The sequence below is a fragment of the Eleutherodactylus coqui genome, chromosome 3, assembly GCF_035609145.1.
Source record: "Eleutherodactylus coqui strain aEleCoq1 chromosome 3, aEleCoq1.hap1, whole genome shotgun sequence".
Lineage (NCBI taxonomy): Eukaryota > Metazoa > Chordata > Amphibia > Anura > Eleutherodactylidae > Eleutherodactylus > Eleutherodactylus coqui.
Window position 1 is genome coordinate 207,423,595 of NC_089839.1, and position 20,303 is coordinate 207,443,897.

The following is a 20,303-nucleotide window of genomic DNA, read 5'->3' on the forward strand; positions in this document are numbered from 1 at the left end:
TCCCTGTCTCTCCCTGTAGATGATGTAGGTACAGTTAGTATCGCCTCCCTGTTTCTCCCTGTAAATTAGATAGGAACATATAGTACTGCCTCTCTAGCTATCCCTGTAGATGATGTAGGTACAGTTATTTCTGCCTTCCTGTCTCTCCCTGTAGATGCTGTAGGTAGATATAGTACTACCTCCCCCATATTCCTTGTAGATGATGTTGGCACAGATATCCTGTTTCCTCGAAAATAAGACCCACCCTGAAAATAAGACCTAGAATTTTTGAGGATGCTCGAAACATAAGCCCTACTCCAAGAATAAGCTCTAGTTACAGTTAATAAAAAAATAAATTTTATTATTGTCCAGGCAGCTATACATGTAAAAAAAGTTGAATCTTTGAAAACTAAAATTAATATAAGACCCTGTCTTATTTTTAGGAAGGTAGTACTACCTAATTTTTCCTGTAAATGATGTAGGCACAGTTAGTGCTGCTTCCCTGTCTCCCCCCAGTAAATAATGAAGGCACAGATAGTGCTGCCTCCCTGTCTCTCCCTGTAGATGATGTAGGTACAGATAGTGTTGCTTCCCTAATTATCCTTGCAAATGATGTAGGTACAGCTAGAACTGCCTCCTTATCTCTCCCGGTAAATTATGTAGGTACAGATAGTACTACCTCCCCGTTTCTCCATGTAAATGATGTAGGTACAGATAGTGCTGCCTCTCTATAGATCTGTGTCTATATGCCGATCATGCTTCCATATTTATTTCTATTCATTGATCTAAGCTAAGGAAAAGTGCATTTTCTTTCCTTCACCTTTCATCACTTCTGCTCTGACTCCTCTTCTCTTCTTTCTCTCCCCTTAGGATAAAGGTCCAGGAGCCCGTCTCTGGGTCCTCTATGCCTCCTCCATCCTTGCTTATTGCTCTCCCTGGTCATTTCCCAAGGTCTTCTAGCTATCTTGTCTTGTTTTCCGGCAGCTCCTGAAGCGATTCCTTAATATCGGACAGTTACATCTGGTTGAGCCAATGGCTAACCTCTTCTGGACGCTGTTCTTGCTTCCTGTTTTTACTACTGAGAAAAGCGGCAAAATTCCCAGACCGGAAATCCGTATTGAAGGTGATCTGGTCATAGGGGGCCTCTTCCCAGTCCATGAGAAAGGGGGCCCTGGTTCTGAGTGTGGACGCATGAATGAGCACAGAGGCTTGCAACGGTTGGAAGCCATGCTTTTTGCTTTAGATGCCATTAACAAGGACCCCAGAATTCTTCCAGGACTTAAACTGGGAGCCCACATACTGGACACATGCTCTAAAGACACTTATGCTTTGGAGCAAGCCTTGGAGTTGGTGCGAGGATCCTTGACTCGGGGTGACGGTCCTCAGTACCTCTGCCCGGATGGGTCCTATGCTATCCATGGGGAGACACTGACAGCAATTAGTGGAGTCATTGGAGGCTCTTATAGTGACGTCTCTATACAGGTAAATGTATATAAAAACATCTACATTGGTCCATTCAATGCATGTAAAGTCTATTCTCTGGCATATCAGCATATAATAGCGTGAGGCCCTTTCATTAAAGGGATTACCTGGTTTTCAAAACCCACTTTCATACACCTCATTAGGCATGTCTCCCAACCGTCCCGCATTGTGCTGAACAATCTCAGATTTGGGATGCTGTCCCAGTTCCGGTTGGCAGGAGGCATATCCCCCCCCCCCCCTTCCACAACAAGCATTTAGTTCACTTGTAGTCCCAGTCAGGCGGCAGTGGCTGTCACTGTTGTAATTAGTGTGACCCTGACCTCTCCTCCAGGTTCTCTATTACTACTAGGGCCACTGCGGGGATGATGGTTACTACTAGGGCCATTATTGGGATGGGGGGGTCACTATTATTACTGAGGCCACTATGAGTGTCACTCGTACTACTGGGGACTCTATGGGGGCATTAATACTATTGGGGCCATAATTAGGGGGTCGCTATTACTGTGAGGGGGTCACCAAAGGGCACTATTATTGGATACAGAGGGTGTGGCTTTACGTAAAAGGGACGTGGCCTGTCATTCAAATTTGCCATACCGCTTCTAGACTTCTTTTCCTTGTCCAAAATGGAGAGCTATGGAGTGGCTAATAAGAAAGTTTCTCTCTCTGGAGGACCCAGCATGTAGGTATATTTAATGACTGCCCATTGATTACCATGTAATACTTATTATCTCCTGTGGGGGTGCTGCAGGGAAATCAAACACTTTCTGCCAGATCCTGATCACTGCAGGGTTCCAGCAACAGGAAACCCCATGATCAGCTTATAAACAGGGGGCCCTTCTAAGAGAAATGACACATATTTGGGAACCCCTTTAATGTACAGTCAACCCTTCAGCAATAGTGAAGAGGGTTATCCAGGGGGGGAGGGGGGGGGAGAAACAGGTCCAGACTGGGGTAAACACTTACTATTCCCATTCCTCTGCTGGTCTTAACTACTGGTTGCACATCCTGACAGCCATGCAATGCGTGCAGTCAATCAGCGACTCTGCGAGAGAAGTCACATGATCCTGTATCTACTTTTATGTGTTTAATGGGTCTACTTTTATGTTATTGGGTCAGGCTCATGTGACCATATTGTGAAATGCTGCGTAAAAATTGCAGCGTTTCATTTACGTAGGGAATGGTGTATCCCCCTGTATCCTCCCATTTTCGCTCGTGTATGCCTATGCATGTACAGTGTTTGTTACGCACACTGTCCTGCACCGGCTTTCTAGTTTCTTCTTTTTTTACTTTATTCTCATGTCTCCTAGCAACATTTGTAAAAAAAAACGTACATACGCACTGCGTTCCAAACAAAACCCATAGAAAACAATGGGGTTGTATGCACATAAAACACAATAAAATAGGTGTGATTTTCATGACCGCATAACAGTACAAAATCACGGCCATGTGAAGAAGCCCTGAGACATACACATCTTCATTACCTAGCTTAAACACTTGGACTTTAGCTCTCTGTCTAGGACAGAAAAATAACTCTTTAGTTCATGTATGTCTGAGAGAAGCAAAATAAGATTCTAAATAATCACACAATTAGCATATTCCTAACAATGAGATAATATTTGCATGCCTCATGACTTTTCAACCTGTCCTCCTCCATCTTGTACCCAACCTCGTTTTCTCTGTTTCCAACAGGTTGCCAACCTCTTGAGGCTCTTCCAGATCCCCCAGATCAGTTACGCCTCTACAAGTGCCAAGCTGAGCGATAAGACCCGCTATGACTTCTTTGCCCGCACTGTGCCTCCTGACTTCTACCAAGCCAAGGCCATGGCAGAGATACTACGCTTTTTCAACTGGACTTACGTGTCAACTGTGGCCTCTGAAGGGGATTATGGGGAAACCGGCATTGAAGCCTTTGAGCAGGAAGCCAGGGCTCGTAATATTTGCATTGCTACCTCCGAAAAGGTTGGACGCTCCATGAATAAAAAAACCTTTGCCAGTGTCATCAAAGCCCTCCAGCAGAAGCCTAGTGCCCGGGTGGTCGTGCTCTTCACCAAGATTGAGGATGCCCGGGAACTACTGGCTGCTGCCCAACAACTCAACGTTTCCTTTATGTGGGTAGCAAGTGATGGTTGGGGAGCGCTGGAGAGTGTGGTGTCCGGCAGTGAGGAGGTAGCTGAGGGGGCCATTACTATCGAGCTGGCATCGTACCCGTTGTTTGAGTTCTCCAGATATTTCCAGGCTTTACATCCCTACACTAACACACGGAATCCATTCTTCCAAGAATTCTGGGAGAACAAGTTCCACTGTTGGCTCAATTCCTCCGACTGTAGTAAACATTCCCTGCAAGACGTCAAGTTCGAGCAAGAGTCCAAGATCATGTTCGTGGTGAACGCGGTATATGCCATAGCTCACGCACTGCACAACATGTATCAGGCATTGTGCCCTAATGCCAGCAGCCTCTGTCCCTCCATGAACCCATTCAATGGACGTCGCTTTTACCGGGAATACATCCTGAACGTGAAGTTCGATGGTGAGCGGATTCTCTTGTCCTTTGGTCGTACACCTTAATGTTCATATTTCCTTAGATCAAGGATGTCAAAGTAATTTTCTACGCAGGCCACATCAGCCTTATGGTTGCCTTCAAAGGGCCGTTTGTAATTGTAAGACTGTATAGTAATAGTAACAGCCATAGTGGCCCCAGTAATAAGGGACCCCTATAGTGACCCTAGTATACTACTGTACCTTATAGTGGCCCCAGTAATAATAATGATCCCCATAGTGACTCCAGTAATAATAGTGATTAGTGACCTCAGAAGTAATAGGGTTCCTCATAGTGGCCCCAGTAGTAAGTTACCCCCATAGTGGCCCCAGTAGTAATAGGGTCCCCCATAGTGGCCCCACTAGTGATAGTGACCTCCACAGTGGCTACAGTAGTAAGTGTGCCCTACATTGGTGGCCCCTGTAGTAATAGTGCCCCCATTGTGGATCCAATAGTAATAGTGTTCCCTTTATTGGCCCCAGTAGTGATAAGTGATCCCCATAGTAGTCCCAGTAATAATAGTGCCCCCTATTGACCTCTGGCCATGCAGAATCCCTACAAACATTCCACTCACCAGCCTGCAGCAGCGGTCCAGGGGGCAGCAGTTGCTTCTGAGTCTATGACTGCTGACCTATTCCCTTGGCATGTGCGCTGCATTCAGGACGAGGGGAGAAGTCAGCAGTTACAGACTCTGCACTGCCGCCGCTGGATTGGAGCTGCAGACTGGGTGAGTGTAGTACCTGTCAGGTTGCTGAACAGCCAGGTGGAGGGCACATAAAATTAGGTGTTGGACCGCAGGCCATCCACCGTCACTTTATATCCATCTCTGCTTGCTGTCAGTGAACGGGAACATTCCTGTTTGCCTTCAGAAGCTGAAAAGCTGCCTAGTTGATAGGTTTGACGCAATGTATCTCAGCGCTCTCTTGTAAGCAGTCCTCCTGCTTTGTGAGCAGCATATAATCCTCACAGGTTTTCAGTCTCTGCTTCTATTCAGAGGGGAATTTATGACATGATTTGCAGCAATTTTAAAGCATAATGGAAAGCTTTATGATTAGTGGGACCCTCGCCACTCAAGCACACGTTGGCTCTATTGATTTCAATTACAGTGTTGGAGATTGCCGAGTGCTCATTCTTGGCTATTTCTATCACTCCCATTAAGGTCAAAAACACATTGGCGCATGCGCTAATACACTCGCCGCTACGGAGTGTATTAGCGAATGAACCAAGTTTTTTTTTTTGGACCATTCAAACTATTGCACACGGGTTTGACAAAAAAAAAACAAAACGGGAAGATAGGTCCTGCCCCATCTTTCTTGCACGTAGAAAAGCTTATGTGCAAGAAAGTTAAGGCCAGTCCTATCTTTTCTCACGTGTAGTATCAGCGTGTGAGAATCCCGACAGTCAAAACGAAACCATTGCAATGAATGGTTAAGTTTCGTCACGTTATGTGGCCGCTATTTCCATGGCACATTCAGATGCAGGGGCATGTCCAACCTCTTACCTGTGAAGTGGATAAGGTTAGGACATGACGCAAGTTTCTTGGTCTGTGTGAAAAAACATCCATGTGGAATTACACGGACTGCCCACGGTCACAAAATAGGCAAGTATGCCAGCAGCCTTAATGGCGTAGAAAAGTCGTAAATTATGGCACATACCATATTGCTGCTATCATTTGTGACTTTCTCTACTCTTTCTGAGTGGCAGAAAGGGGTGGGGTTTAGCAGGAGGGGCGTGGCTAGCAGAAGTCCAACCAATTTTTTTAGTTCAAACCAAAATATGGCATGAAAGGCGGTGCCAATCTTTGAATACTCATAGCAGGTGTAGATTTAATTATATGGCTTTAGGACAGCATCGGATGCGCCAAATATACTAAGAGGCATGCAGTTCTTAATCAATTTGGCGCATTTGACTGCGATGCACAATTCTGAGCTGAGCTGATGCTAGAAATCTATGCCTGCTATAAGTATTTATAGATTTGCGCCATTTTTTTTTACTTAAAACTGAATGAATTTATCAGATTGCCACACCTCTCCACTAAATCACACCCACTATGGCTGGCACTATAATTTGCAATTTCTCTATGTCATAAAAATGGTGCAGATCACTTGATAAATTCCCCTCTCACCATTTTCAAGATCTAGTTTTGCTGTCAGTGAATAGAAACAGAGGCTGAGAACTTGTGAAGCTCACAAGTGGGAGGACTGGTTACAGGAGAGAGCTCTGATACATTGTAACAAAGTCATCAGCTGAATGGCTTTGGTTAGAAAGAAGAATGCTTTCATTCACTAACAGCAAGCAGAGATCTTAAAAATATAGAAATACTGCTTATTGGCAGCTCTTGATAACGTACAGGTCTATTTTTTTTCAACAGACATAAAGTGACTGCAGATGTGCGCCTCTTAATAAATTTGGTGCATTTTACGTCAATGCACTTCAGATTAAGACCGGTGCATGAAGACACGATTTTCAGATTGGATCGGCACATTAAAGTGTAAAGGATATAAAGGATAGGGGAAATCTTTATGATCGGTGGGGTTCCGACCGTTGGGATTCCCACTAATCACAAGAATGGGGGTCTGGTCGGTACCCAGGTGATTGAAGCGGAGGCCACGCAGGTGTGCTGCTGCTCCATTCACTTCAGTGACACCACTGGAGTTTACCAAAGTGCTTGAACTCAGTAATCTTTGGCGCTGTCATCAAAACGACCAACTGGACCCCCGTTTTCTGGATCGGTGGAGGTCCCAACAGTAGAACCTCCATCAGTCATAAGGTTACCTGTGGATAGGGGATAAGTTTATAACTTGGCACACCCCCTTTAACACCTTTATGCGCCAAGCCATACAGTTACGTCCTGGGCGTGTGGGGTTTGCAAGCAGCGGGTTGGGAGCTATCTTTGACAGCTGACAACCGTCCACAACAGCTGCAATCAGCATGAACACTGCTGTTAACCCTTTAAATGTCTCTGTCAATTCTAACAGTAGCATTTAAATGCCTTGATCAGTGTTCAGGGATCCAAAAAGTCCCCAACCCTCCGGGATGAGATCGCAAAGTGCTATTTGGGGTTGCCATGGCACCTTATGAAGATCCCCAGGGCTGCTATAGCTGATTGCCTATCAAGACATCCTTGTCAGAACACAGTATAAGGCTGGATTCACACAGGCGTATATCGGCCACATTTTCACGCCCGGCTGATATACGCTGCCCCTCTGATGCATTAGTTTACAATTCATCAGTTCACATGGGCGTATTTCCACGGCGTAAAAGCGCCTCGACCGGCCAGGATAGTGCATTTCGGCCAGCTGCGGCTGTATAGACTCCTATGGGAGCCTATGACACCTGCCGGAAAAGGGAGGTGGAAGGGAGTTTAGCAGCATGACTGCTAAACTCCCACCCCCTTCCCTGCTCCTCTCCGCCCCCGGCCGCGACTGTGACAAGGATCGGGAGCGTTGTACACTAGCTCCCGCCCCTTCCCAACTCCTCCCCTTGCAGACAGATGACGAGTGGGAGGGAAGGGGGAGAACTGCTTAGCAGAGATAAACTGTCTACCCCTGCCCAATGGCAATGTGAGCTTGGCGTATATGCGCCGGGCCAGGGCCATCTGAATGGGCGCATAAATGTTAGATTTGTGCGCCCGTTTACGTATTTTTACGGCGCCGGCGGGCGCACGTAAAATCACCAACGGTCATGTGAACGCAGCCTAATGCTTAGGTATTGCATTGTACTGTATGAGTAATCAGAAGTTCAGGTCCCCTGTGGGGACTGAAAAAGATGAGAAATGAGTTTTAAAAAGTTTTATTACTTATTAGAAAAAATATACGGTAATAAAAATAAAAAAAAACTTTTCCTTTATTTATAATAAACAAATAAAAAGGCATATTTGGTATTGCTGCATCCATAAAAGTCCAGTCCATCAAAACTACATATTATTTATCCAGCACGGTGAATGTTGTCAGAAAAGAAAAATACTCAACACCAGAATTTAGCTTTTTTGGTCACCCCGTCTCCAATAAACAAATTTAATATAGAGCAATCAAAAAGCCATATGAACTCCAAAATGATACCAAAAAAAATGATCCCTCACACAACTATGTCAATAGAAAAATAAAAAAGTTCCAGTGGCCAGAACATGGCGGCAGAAAATAATATATTTTTCCAAAGGTTTTATTTTTTAAAAGAAATACAGCAAAAACCTGTATAAATTTGGTATCGTAGTAATTGTACTAACACAAAGAAGAAAGTTATCATGTCCTTTTATTCGCAATGTGTACTCCGTAGAAACAAGATCCCTCCAAATATGGCAGATTTTTTTTCCATTTCACTTCATGTAGAAATTTTGAAGAGTTTTTCAGTACATTATATGATATATTAAATAGTACTACTGAAAAATACAACTCACCCCCCCCCCCCCCAAAAAACAAGCCTTTAGATAGTAGCATTGATGAATGGATAAAAGAAAAAAGAGCTAAAGAATAGAGATGAGCGAGCGTACTCGCTTAGGCAAACTACTCGAGCGAGTAGTGCCTTATGCGAGTACCTGCCCACTCGTCTCCAAAGATTCGGGTGCCGGCGGGGGAGAGCGGTGAGTTGCGGGAGTGAGGAGGGAGAGAGTGAGAGAGAGATCCCTCCCCCCCATTCCTCCTCTCTCTCCCCGGCCGCTCCCCGCCCCCCACCGGCACCCGAATCTTTAGAGACAAGCGGGCAGGTACTCGCATAAGGCACTACTCGCTCGAGTAGTTCTCTACTAAAGAACATTTCAGACATGACATTTCAGAGCAATGCTCTATTACTATGATATTACTTCTCCAGCATATCTTAAGTCAAAGTTTTCCAATCTGCGGCTTTCCATCTGTTGCAAAACTACACCCCCCAGCATACTCTGACAGTTTGTGGCAGAGAGTCGTCCTTTTGCAACAGCCGGAGGTTGGAGAGCATTGTACTGGCCCATGTTATATAGTGCATTCTGTTCACCTACAGACACAGTGGATGGAAAATCTGACCATCTTTACGTTGGATCCCTGTAGATCCCCTTCGCTTACTAGTTTAGATCCTCCTTACCAAATGCAGTGTTGAATTGTAATAATCCTTCTGTTTTCCTTCAGCTCCATTCCCTCCTCCGGACACTCGCAGCATCGTGAGATTCGACAAATTTGGCGATGGAATAGGTCGTTACAACATCTTCAGCTTCCTGAAAACAAATGGACATTACCGCTACCAGAAAGTTGGCTACTGGGCTGAAGAGCTGACGCTCAACACCAGCCTGATCCCATGGGCACGCAGCTCAGTGCCTGTGTCTCAGTGCAGTGACCCTTGCAAAAAAAATGAGGTGAAGAGCATGCAGCCTGGAGACGTCTGCTGCTGGATCTGCATCCCCTGCCAGCCGCACGAGTACCTCCTGGACGAGTTCACTTGTAAAGACTGCGGTCTCGGGTACTGGCCCAATGTGGACCTCAAAGACTGCTTTGAGCTTCCTCAGGAGTACATCCGTTGGAGTGACGCATGGGCTCTGGGTCCCGTCTGTCTGTCCTGCCTGGGTCTACTATCCACCCTGTTTGTAGTTTGGGTGTTTGTCCAGAACAATAATACGCCCATAGTGAAGGCTTCGGGGCGTGAACTCTGCTACATCCTCCTGATTGGAGTGCTACTCTGCTATGCCATGACCTTCATCTTCATTGCCAAGCCATCCACCACTGTTTGTACCCTTCGTCGGCTTGGACTTGGCACGTCCTTTGCTATTTGCTACTCAGCACTGTTAACCAAGACCAACCGAATTGCCCGTATCTTCAATGGCGCACGAGATGGGGTCCAGAGGCCTCGTTTTATAAGTCCAGCCTCCCAGGTTGGCATTTGCATGGTTCTCATCTCTTGCCAGCTGCTTGTGGTGTTGGTGTGGCTGCTTCTAGAGCCAGCTGGGACTCGTAAGGACACCGCCCCGGATAAACGCTATGTGGTGACGCTAAAGTGCAGCAGCGGTGATGGCAGCATGCTGGTGTCCCTCTCGTACAACGTCCTCTTGGTTCTGCTCTGCACCCTCTATGCATTCAAGACAAGAAAGTGTCCTGAGAACTTTAATGAGGCCAAGTTCATTGGATTTACTATGTACACCACCTGCATCATTTGGCTCGCCTTCCTGCCTATTTTCTATGTCACCTCTAGTGATTACAGGGTGAGAACCGTGCTCTACGTCCAGGGGGAAGAAGACTTGGGATATTCTGAAATTTAACCCTTTCCAATCCAATTTGTATCCCGGTTTTCCTAGGGGGCTTACTCTTTTTCTGCCATTATACAATGGCACTGTCTGCTGGCTAAAGCCAGTACTGCATGAGGTGACACGTTGGATAGGCTCCGACAGCAAAGAGACTGGCAATATACAGTAAGAGAACCCCGACGGACATCTTCCAACATCGGAGCTGTACAGTCTTAAATCATAATGTCTTTAGACGTCAGACAGTGGATTGGAAAGGGTTAAGTGGTGGATCTTTATAGAAAGTGTCATATGCATGTCTCCCAACCGTCTTGTATTCAATGGGACAGTCCTGGATTTTGGGTGCCGTCCTACCGTCCCCAGAGGCAGAAGACATGGCCTGCACAGGCAGCAAGGAATAGAGTACAATAGAAAAGAGCCTATACTCACCCCAAAGCTCCAGTCTGTGCCGCTTTGGCCCTCCACTCACTTTTGGGTAGTGCGATCACATACCACCTAGCATGTCATCACATACCACATGCTAGGTGGTATGTGCGATCACATACCACCTAGCATGTCATCACTGCGGCCAATTATGGGCCTTAGCTGTAATAATGCTGGGGCTGGGGATGGATTGCAGTAATGATGTGATTGTGTAACCTGGAAGTGAGAGGAGGACTGGGGTAGGAGAAGATGTGAGTATAGTCAGTTTTTTATTATTTTACTGCATAAATGGGAGCATTATTACTGTGTAAGGAACACTAGAGGGCATGATTGCTGATGTGAGGCATGTGGGAGCCATTATTACTGAGTAGGGATATGCAAGAGTATTATTACCGATGGGAGCATGCAGGAACATGACTACTGAGGGGGGCATGCAGGAGTATTATTACTGGAAAAAGAATTTAATGGCCTTACTACTAAGAGGGTGCATGTGGAAGCATAAGTGAGGGGAACATGCAGGGGCACTATTACTGTGAGAGGTCACTGAGGGGCACTATTACTGCAAGGGAGTCAATTAGGGGTGTTATTACTATGGGTGGTTCACCAAGGGGCACTATTACTGTAAGCGAGTCACAAAAAGGCACTATTACTGTGAGGTTGTCACTAAAGGTACTATTACTTTGAGGGGGTCACTAAGGGTCACTATTACTATGAGAAGGTCACTGAGGAGCACTATTACTGTGAGGGGTTACTAAGTAGCACTATTACTCTGGGAAGGTCACTGAGGGGCACCATAACTGTGAGGGGGTCTCTGTGGGCATTATTACTCTGGGGAGGTCACTGATGGGCACTATTACTGTTAGGGGGTCACTGAGGGGCATTGCTATTGTGAGGGCGTCACTGAGGAGCACTATTGCTGTGAGGTGTGTCACTGAGGGGCACCATTGATATGAGTGGTTACTGAAGAGCACAATTACTCTGGGGAGGTTACTGAGGGGCACTATTACTGTGAGAGGGTCACTGAGGGACACTGTTGTGAGGGTGTCACTGGGGTCACTATTATAATGAGGGGGACACTTAGGGGCACTATTCCTGTCAGGGATGTCACTGAGAGGCACCATTGCTCTGAGTGGACACTGAAGGGCACCATTACTGGAACAAAGTCACTGAGGGTCACTATTACTGTGAGGGTGCCACTGAGGGATGCTATTACTGTGAGGGGTCACTGAAGGGTACTATTACTGTAATAGAATCACTAAAAGGCACTATTACTGTGGGGGGTCCCTAAGTTACACTATTACCTTGAGTGGGTCACTAAGGGGCATTATTACTGTGAGGAGGTCCCTGAGGAGCACTAGTACTGTGAGAGGTCACTGAGGGGCACTATTACTGTGAGGCGTCACTGAAAGGCGCTATTACTTTAAAAGAGTCACTGAGGGTCACTATTACTGTGAGGGGTCACTAAAGTGCACTATTATTTTGAGGTGGTGCAAAAGGTGTTGCTTAAGAGTAAAACAGATGTGCTCAGCCTAACAGAAACCTAAAGAGGGAATGCGAAGGCCTTACTACTGAGAGGGTTTATGTAGAAGCATAAGTGAGGGGGGCATGCAGGGGTATTACTGTGAGGGGTCACTGAGGGGTACAATTACTGTGAGAGGGTCACTGTAGAGCACTATTACTGCAAGGAAGTCATTGAGGTGTTCTATTACTGTAAGGGGGACACTGAGGGGGCTTTTACTGTGAGGAGTCACTTAGGGGCACTATTAGGGTTCTATCACACTGGTGAGAAAATCTCGCTATTTTCTTGTGGTGCAAAAGTGAGTCAAAACGCATGATTATAGAACCAATGATTTTCAATGGTTTCATTCTCATTTGTGATGTTTTCAGTCCTGCAATGTTGCATATTCTTTTCTTTTTATGATATTGCCCATTGTCCCCAACGCTGCCAGCGGCAGCATTAAAAACAATGGGAGAACATCGTGATAGCTGTGACAGCCACAGTGGGGATGAAGGGAACCCCCATGGGGATGTGAAAATGCCTCACATCCAGGAATTTTCAGAAGGATTGCGAGGGCGATATCGGGCAGCGAATCACGGCCCAATATCCCCCTCGCCATTGTGCAGGAGCCCTTACTGTAAGAGAGTCATTAAAAGGCACTTGTAACGTCTTCCTTATCCATAAACTGCTGAACTGCAGGTGGGATTCACGAACAGACATAAAACATGACTGACAAATGCTCAAAACACGAACCAAGCATACCTGCACGCATAGCCAGATGAAATAACTAAAGAATGTAGTATTAGTTTGTGTATTGGCCAAGACACTTAAGCATGCGAGCACACATCATGGGTCCTCATTGTCTCGTGGCTCCTTACTCTAACAAGACAACATCCACAAGCAACCTGTCTGCAAGCGGGGCAATTGTCCCAATAAGGACGGCTCTGTGCTGGAACCTATGGACCTAATTGCCCAGGGTGGAAAATGAACCAAAGCAGGACAGGATGCAGTTCACACCAACACACTAGGGTTAGTATGCTACACAGAACATGACTGTTTATACTTAATGTTTGGCCACCTGCGCAGACCCACAGAACACATCACTGTTCACACACATATAGACTAAACATACCTGATCACGCCTTATGTCCAGCACCATACACACACAACACATAACAGCCATGCAAGAAACCCAAACCCTAGAGTGAAGGGACACTAGCTTCCTCTTGCAGAGGGACTGGTATATATATGCTGCAGACCAGTGGAGATTGGCTGGCTGGAGAAATCCACACCCAGCCAGCACAATTATTCCACACCTCTAAAGGTGTGCTCCTGGAAACCCATAGTACTACAGATCGCAGCAGCCCAACCTAACAGCACTATTATTGTGAGGGTGTCACTGATGGCTCTATTACTGTGAGGGGGTTTCTGAGTGGTACTAATACTGTGAGAGGGTCACTGCAGGGCACTATTACTGGAAAATGAGTCATTGAGGGGTCCTATTACTGTAAGGGGTCACTGAAGGGCACTATTACTGTAAGAGAGTCACTAAAAGGCACTATTATTGTGAGGGGGTCGCTGAAGCATATTACTGTGAAGGGGTCACTAAGGGGCACTATTACTATGAGGGGGTCACTGAGGGGCACTATTATGGGACTGGTCACTAAGGGGCACTATTGCTCTGGGGCGTTCACTAAGGGGCAGTGTTACTGTGAGGGGGTCACTGAGGGGCACTATTATTGTTAGGGGGTCACTGAGTGGCATTGTTATTGTGAGGAGGTCACTTAGGGACACCATTGCTGTGAATGGTCACTGAAAGGAACTATTACTGTGAGGGAGTCACAGTGGGGAACTATTACCATGAGTGGGTCACTAAATGGCACTTTTACTGTGAAGGAGGTCACTGAAGTGCACTATTACTGTGAGGGTGTAACTGAAGGGTACTGTTATTGTGAGGGTGTCACTGAGGGGCACTATTGCTGTGAGGGGTGTCCCTGAGGGGCACCATTGCTCTGCGTGGACACTGAAGGACACTTTTATTGTGAGGAGGTCACTGAAGGGCACTATTACTGTAACAGATTCACTGAGGGGCACTAATACTGTGAGGGGTCACTGAAGGGTACTATTAGTGTGAGGGGGTTACTAAGGGGCACTATTGCCATGAGTTGATCACTGTGGGGCACTATTACTGTAACAGAGTCACAGAGGGTCATTATTACTGTGAGGGGGCACAGAGGAGCACTGTTATTGTTAATTTTTTCACTGAATGGCACTATTACTGTAACAGAGTAACTGAAGGTCACTATTACTGTGAGGGGGTCACTGAGGTGCACTACTATTTTGAGAAAGTGAAAAGGGTGTGGCTTAAGAGTAAAAGGGACGTGCTCCGCCTAACATAAACCTTGTTGGGTGCCATAAAATTTGTCCCTCTTTTTATTGTTAAAAAGTAGTTGGGTGTGCCTGACCCAGCAGCTATGGAAATAGTGCATCATCAATAGGCTTCTCCGTCTTCCACTGTCTCTACACTCCTTACATCGTCTCCCTAGGGTTCTCTTGTGTCCTCTCCTTCTGCTGCATTCTCATGCTCTCTTCTCCATGGTGCTCTCCCTCTTCTCTGCACTCACCTCCAGCTGCTTCCTTGTGACAATCGGTCATGGTGGAAGAATATCTACAAGGTGCCTTCACTGTAACTTGCCGGAAAGTGTAACTGCAGAAGAGTACCTATAGAACGTCTATATAGGGTGTCACAAGGGGGGGGGGGGAATGCTGATTTATCAATTAGGCTGGTTAGTTAAGGGGGATGATATAGCCCCAGTTATGGCAAAAAAAAAAAGTTGTGAATGTTACCCATTTTCAAAATCCTCAGGGGGGACAGTTTTGCACTTTCTGGCTCGTGCCAATTGGGACGTGCAGTGGGACCTCTAATAAACAGTGCTCTGCCATTATTATGTATCATATTTAGGAGGTGGGAGCCCTGATTCGTATGTGTGCTCTCTTGGTGTCACATTGTAATAGGGGGTCGATGATAAGTGGGTGAATCGTGCAGAAGTTTTTGGATCTTTTCTTTGGTTGATGCTGGTGTCATTCATTCCTATAGTATGAGTATGATAAGAGTTGCTATCTTCTTATTATGATGAGAGTTTTCTGTACATGGACCCCCTGACTTTTCCTCCACCTTTTCCTCGGTTTCAGGTGCAGACTACTACCCTATGTGTGTCGGTCAGTCTCAGTGGCTCGGTGGTCCTGGGATGTCTCTTTACTCCAAAACTCCATGTCATCATGTTCCAGCCGCAGAAAAATGTCACCAGTCACCGCAGTGCCACCAACCGCTTCAGTGCCACTGGGGCAGGAGGGTCACATGGTAAGTATGAGGGTCAGCTCCTGAGAACAAACTTTTGTGCATCTCCAAGGTTTCCTATGTGATGATGACCATTAGTAGCAGCCATTACAGCTCCCTTTTCATTAACGCTGGACATCACAGATATCAGTATACTTATACAGGGTGTAGTTAAAAAGCCGGATCCAGCGCTATATCTCAGTACTGGTGTCCTATAGTGAAATAACAAGAGGGAACTTGAATAGGATGGCATGGATGCACTACACATGGATATTGTATTTTATCCCCTGTAAGAGATAGAGAGAAAAACCCAGTTGCAAAGTTGAAGAGTAGCATGTGAGAAGAAATCCACTTTCCATGTTTCCTTAAGTCCTGTAGGACCGCTGCTATGACTGAAGAAGGCTAGCATACTCACAGCATCCTCCTTCTGCTATGAAAGGGTCAATTCATCATAGTATCATATGAGTATGTAAGATCGAAAAAATACATATGCCCATCCAGTTAAGCCTATTACCCCCCAAAGGTTGATAAAGAGGAAGTCATTCACCGTGTTCTGCAGGAAATTCAGGTGCCAATCTGCACCAAGAATCCCTGGGATGAACACCAAGGTTCAACGATGGCTCCATGCATGTATCGTAGAAGAAGGCCACTTTCCAGTACACTTTCATTATTTTAGTTATAGCAGCAGTCCCACGGGACTTAGAGAGGCACAGAAAGCGGATTTCTGCTCCTCACATACTATTATTCAACTTTGCAATTTGGTTTTATTCTTTATCTCTTATGGGAGCCACAATACAAAATTAAAATCCATGTTCCAGGGGCCCAGGCGCCATACCATTGTGTAGTGCATCCATGCCTTCCTAGTCAAGTAGAGATAGTGCTGGGTCCTGTATAGAAACACTTTGCTGCTCTCAGCATTTGGGAAGTCTGGCAACCATTGACCAGCAATAGGACCCTACGGAAGGATTATTGGCCATATTGAAGGTTATACAGTGGTGCTGAAAAGTTTGTGAACCTTTCAGAATTTTCCATATTTCCAACTACATCAGATTTTCAGACAAGTCCTAAAAGTAGATAGAGAAAACCAAATGGACCTCATGTGGTGCAGAGTGTTAAGCTCTTACTCATAACCAGAAGGTTGTGAGTTCAATCCCCACACAGTTCAGGTAGCCAGCTCAAGGTTGACTCATCCTTCTGAGATTGGTGAAATGAGGATCCAGCTTGCTTGGGGGTAATAAATTACCTGAAAGTGCTGCAGAATAAGTTGGTGCTATATAAATAACAAGTCCCTTTAATAAAGAAGGGCTTTTACCCACTAGCATTTTTTACTGCAAATGTCAATGGGACTTTCTAATGTTAAAATCGTATCACACAAAAATCGCAGAAGCGCAAACTTGCGATTTGTCTGCGATTTTAACATTAGAAAGTCCCATTGACATTTGCAGTAAAAAAAAAATGCAGCGATATCACAGCAATAAAAAAACGCTAGTGAGTAAAAGCTCTTAGTCAGAATTATTAGACTTGGTCATTTATTTATTGAGGATCCAATATCACGTGTGAGTGGTATGTGGACCTTTAGGATCAGCAGATAATTTGAAGATGATATTAGAGTCAGGTTTTTCAATCAATGGCATGACAATCAGGGGGGAGCAGTTGACCTGTCTTAGAAGACTTCTATGGACTTCAGAAGAAGAGTTCTTGATGCTTATCAGGCTGAATAAGGTTACAAGACCATCTCTAAAATGTTTGGACTCCACCAATCCACAGTCAGAAAGATTATGTACAAATGGAGGAAATTCAAGACCATTATTACCCTCTTCAGTAGTGGTCGGCCAACAAAGATCACGCCAAGAGCAAGGTGTATAATAGTCCACAAGGTCACAAAGGAACCCAAGGTAACCTCTAAGTAACTAAATGCCTTTCTCACAATAGCTAATGTTAATGTTGATGAGTCCACCGTCAGGAGGACACTGAACAACAATGGTGTGCATGGCAGGACTGCAAGGAGAAAGTCGTTGCTCTCCAAGAAGAACCTTGCTGCTCATCTGCAGTTTTATAAAGACCACCTAGACAAGCCAGAATGCTATTGGAACAATGATTGTGTACAGATGGGACCAAAATAGGGCTTTTGGGCTTAAATGAGAAGTGTTATGTTTGCAGAAAGGCAAACACTGCATTACAGCAGTATCCTGGTTTGGGTCTATTCAGCTGCATCTGGGCCAGGACAGCTCACCACCATTAAGAGAACGGAGGTCATGCAGCAAAACAACAACCCAAAGCACACAAATCACTCTACAAAAGAATGGTTAAAGAAGAATAAAGTTAAAGTTTTGGAATGGCCAATTCAAGGTTCTGACCTTTATCCTATAGAAAAGTTGTGTAATGACCTGAAGCAAGTAGCTCATGGAAGGAAACCCACCAATACAACAGAGCGGAAGCAGTTTTGTATGGACAAATGGGCTAAGATTCCTCCAAGTTGATGTGCCGCACTAATCAACAATTATCGGAAATGTTCAGATGCAGTTATTACTACAGAAAGGGGTCACAGCAGATACTGAAACCAAAGGTTCACATACTTCTGCCACTCACAAACGTGTTATTGGATCATTGTCTAATATTTCTTTTTACCGACTTTTAGGACTTGTGTGAATACATAATGTAGTTTTAGGTCAAATATAAGCAGAAATATGACAAATGTAGTATCTAAACACCGCTGTAGGTGGCTCTATGCTTGCATTGATAGGTTTGCGGACAGACTGGTGAAGGAGCAGGCATGCTGGGCTGTGTAGTTACAGAATGACACAGGTTTGCCTGAGCTTGTTTTAATGAATTACTTGAAGATGAAAACAAGCCCATTGTGCAGGAGACCCCCAACCCCTCCCATGCATACACTGCATTAGCTCTTACGCTAAAGGATCTTCATTATTCAGGCTGCAAGCAGAAAGGGAATCACTATAGAGAGGTCCCCATATGTTACTGCCATTAACTACGGTTCAGATGTGGAGAAATGCAGGCGAAGGACTACAAGCCCCTTCTCCATTGTCATTTCCTCGCTGCCCACAATGCCCCAGGGGCTCTTTTAATGGGTTGATTTAAATTTATGTCCCTACAGAAGCCGGCGGCGTCCCATTAACCTGCAGAGACTTCACGTCCTCTCTAACGAGAGACTTAACAAACTGCTCATTAATGCTACCCCCTACAGTAGTAATAAAGTAGCAGAAAGATCAGCCCTGACTTCCCCATAAGAAGCAGCAAACCTCTAAAAAGCCTATAGAATAAACCTACAGAAATACCAGTCCGCCCCCATAAAGGCTCTGCAGAGGGTCCCAGGACTAATTCAGTTGTGTTTGCAGGTTCCACCGTGCAGTACGTCCCCACGGTGTGCAATGGTCGAGAAGTAGTTGACTCTACAACCTCGTCCCTGTGATGTGAGTGCTGGAAAGCACCGGAGCTGATGATGTAATGGTGACATCATGGAAGGTCAGGCCTCATCTGGATCCAACAGGAGAAGCCTGGAGAAACCCGGTCCTCCCTAGTGGCCATCAGGAATGGCTGCTGAAATACATTGGTCTTGTAGGACTCAAATCCGACACCAAACATTTCCGTACATCTCCTCGCCTTTTGTACAGAAACATGGGGCCACAATGAGAGGCCCCTAGCCAAGGAAGCAGAAAATGAGGCCGCGAGAAAATATCCATCTCCTTAGAGTGGAAATATGTACAGGACAAATGGTGGCTGAGAAGACCCCCTCGGAAGGAACACTAGACATGTACAGTATGTATCTGCAAATGTGGCCACCAACTGATGCAACCAATGACGTAGACATGAATGCCAGGCGGAGCAGCTGAGGGACCTGGTGCAGCTGGGAAAGTGGAGGAATCTGCAGAACCTATGGAGGAAAATCCACTGAAAAAGAGCGGAGAACCTAATATCCAGAACGTTCCTGTGTTCTGAACGGACGGACTGCTAATGCTGGTCATGGTGGAGAGGGGCCCCCGAGTAAGCTACGGGGCCCCAGTGGTGAATCCTTAAGGTCCCTGCTCAGAGAGACACAAAGCAGATTATGTAATAATGAGACAATATTCAGTATTTGCCCATTTTTATTTGCACTAAATCAGCAACGAGGAGAAATGAAAAACGGAAACATCTCCACGTAGCGGTTGTGAGCGCCAATGTGATGTAAATAAAATATCTGAGCCTCGACTAAACATTCTGTCTATCTGTTACAGACCCCGGCTATTTTGTCACAAGACTTAGAGGGGTTGTCCGTGACAAGGTGATGTTTAGGATAGGCCATTAGTTGGTGGGGTCTGATTAAAGGCACCCCCACTAATCCGCTAATCGAAGGGCCGAGGAGCAAAAGTGAGAGCTGCATCCTGTTCATAGTTTACCAGACACAGCTTCAAGCCTTCAATAATAGCTGTACCTGGTAATCGGGGATCAGAGTCAGACCCCCAAAACTATGATATTTATGACCTATCCCAAGTATAGCACACTTTCCTACCCAAGGATGACCCATAAAGGTGAAGCTCCATCCCTGCAATCCATTATACAGGTCACATATACAAATTCTATAATCAATGCAGTCACTGTGTACATACATTCCTTATCCTGTACTGATCCTGAGTTACATCCTGTATTATACTCCAGAGCTGCACTCACTATTCTGCTGGTGGAGTCACTGTGTATATTCATTACTTATCCTGTACTGATCCTGAGTAACATCCTATATTCCAGAGCTGCACTCACTATTCTGCTGGTAGAGCCACTCTGTACATACATTAATTATCCTGTACTGATCCTGAGTTATATCCTGTATTATACTCCAGAGCTGCACTCACTCTTC

At 45.5% G+C, this 20,303-nt stretch overlaps 1 protein-coding gene across 2 annotated transcripts; it reads left to right on the forward strand.

Annotated features, from left to right (window-relative positions):
* Nucleotides 1-1,011: 1,011 nt before the first annotated feature.
* Nucleotides 1,012-18,884, forward strand: GRM2 (glutamate metabotropic receptor 2). Of its 2 annotated transcripts, XM_066594670.1 has the most exons (5): nt 1,012-1,461; nt 3,151-3,988; nt 9,097-10,160; nt 15,313-15,481; nt 18,811-18,884. In XM_066594670.1, exons 1-5 carry the CDS (start codon nt 1,012-1,014, stop codon nt 18,882-18,884), a joined length of 2,595 nt encoding a protein of 864 aa, XP_066450767.1. The 2 variants fall into 2 exon arrangements, with proteins under 2 accessions (XP_066450767.1, XP_066450768.1); XM_066594671.1 differs by lacking the exon at nt 1,012-1,461 and having other exon boundaries at nt 3,283-3,988; nt 15,313-15,493.
* The last annotated feature ends 1,419 nt before the right edge of the window (nt 18,885-20,303 follow it).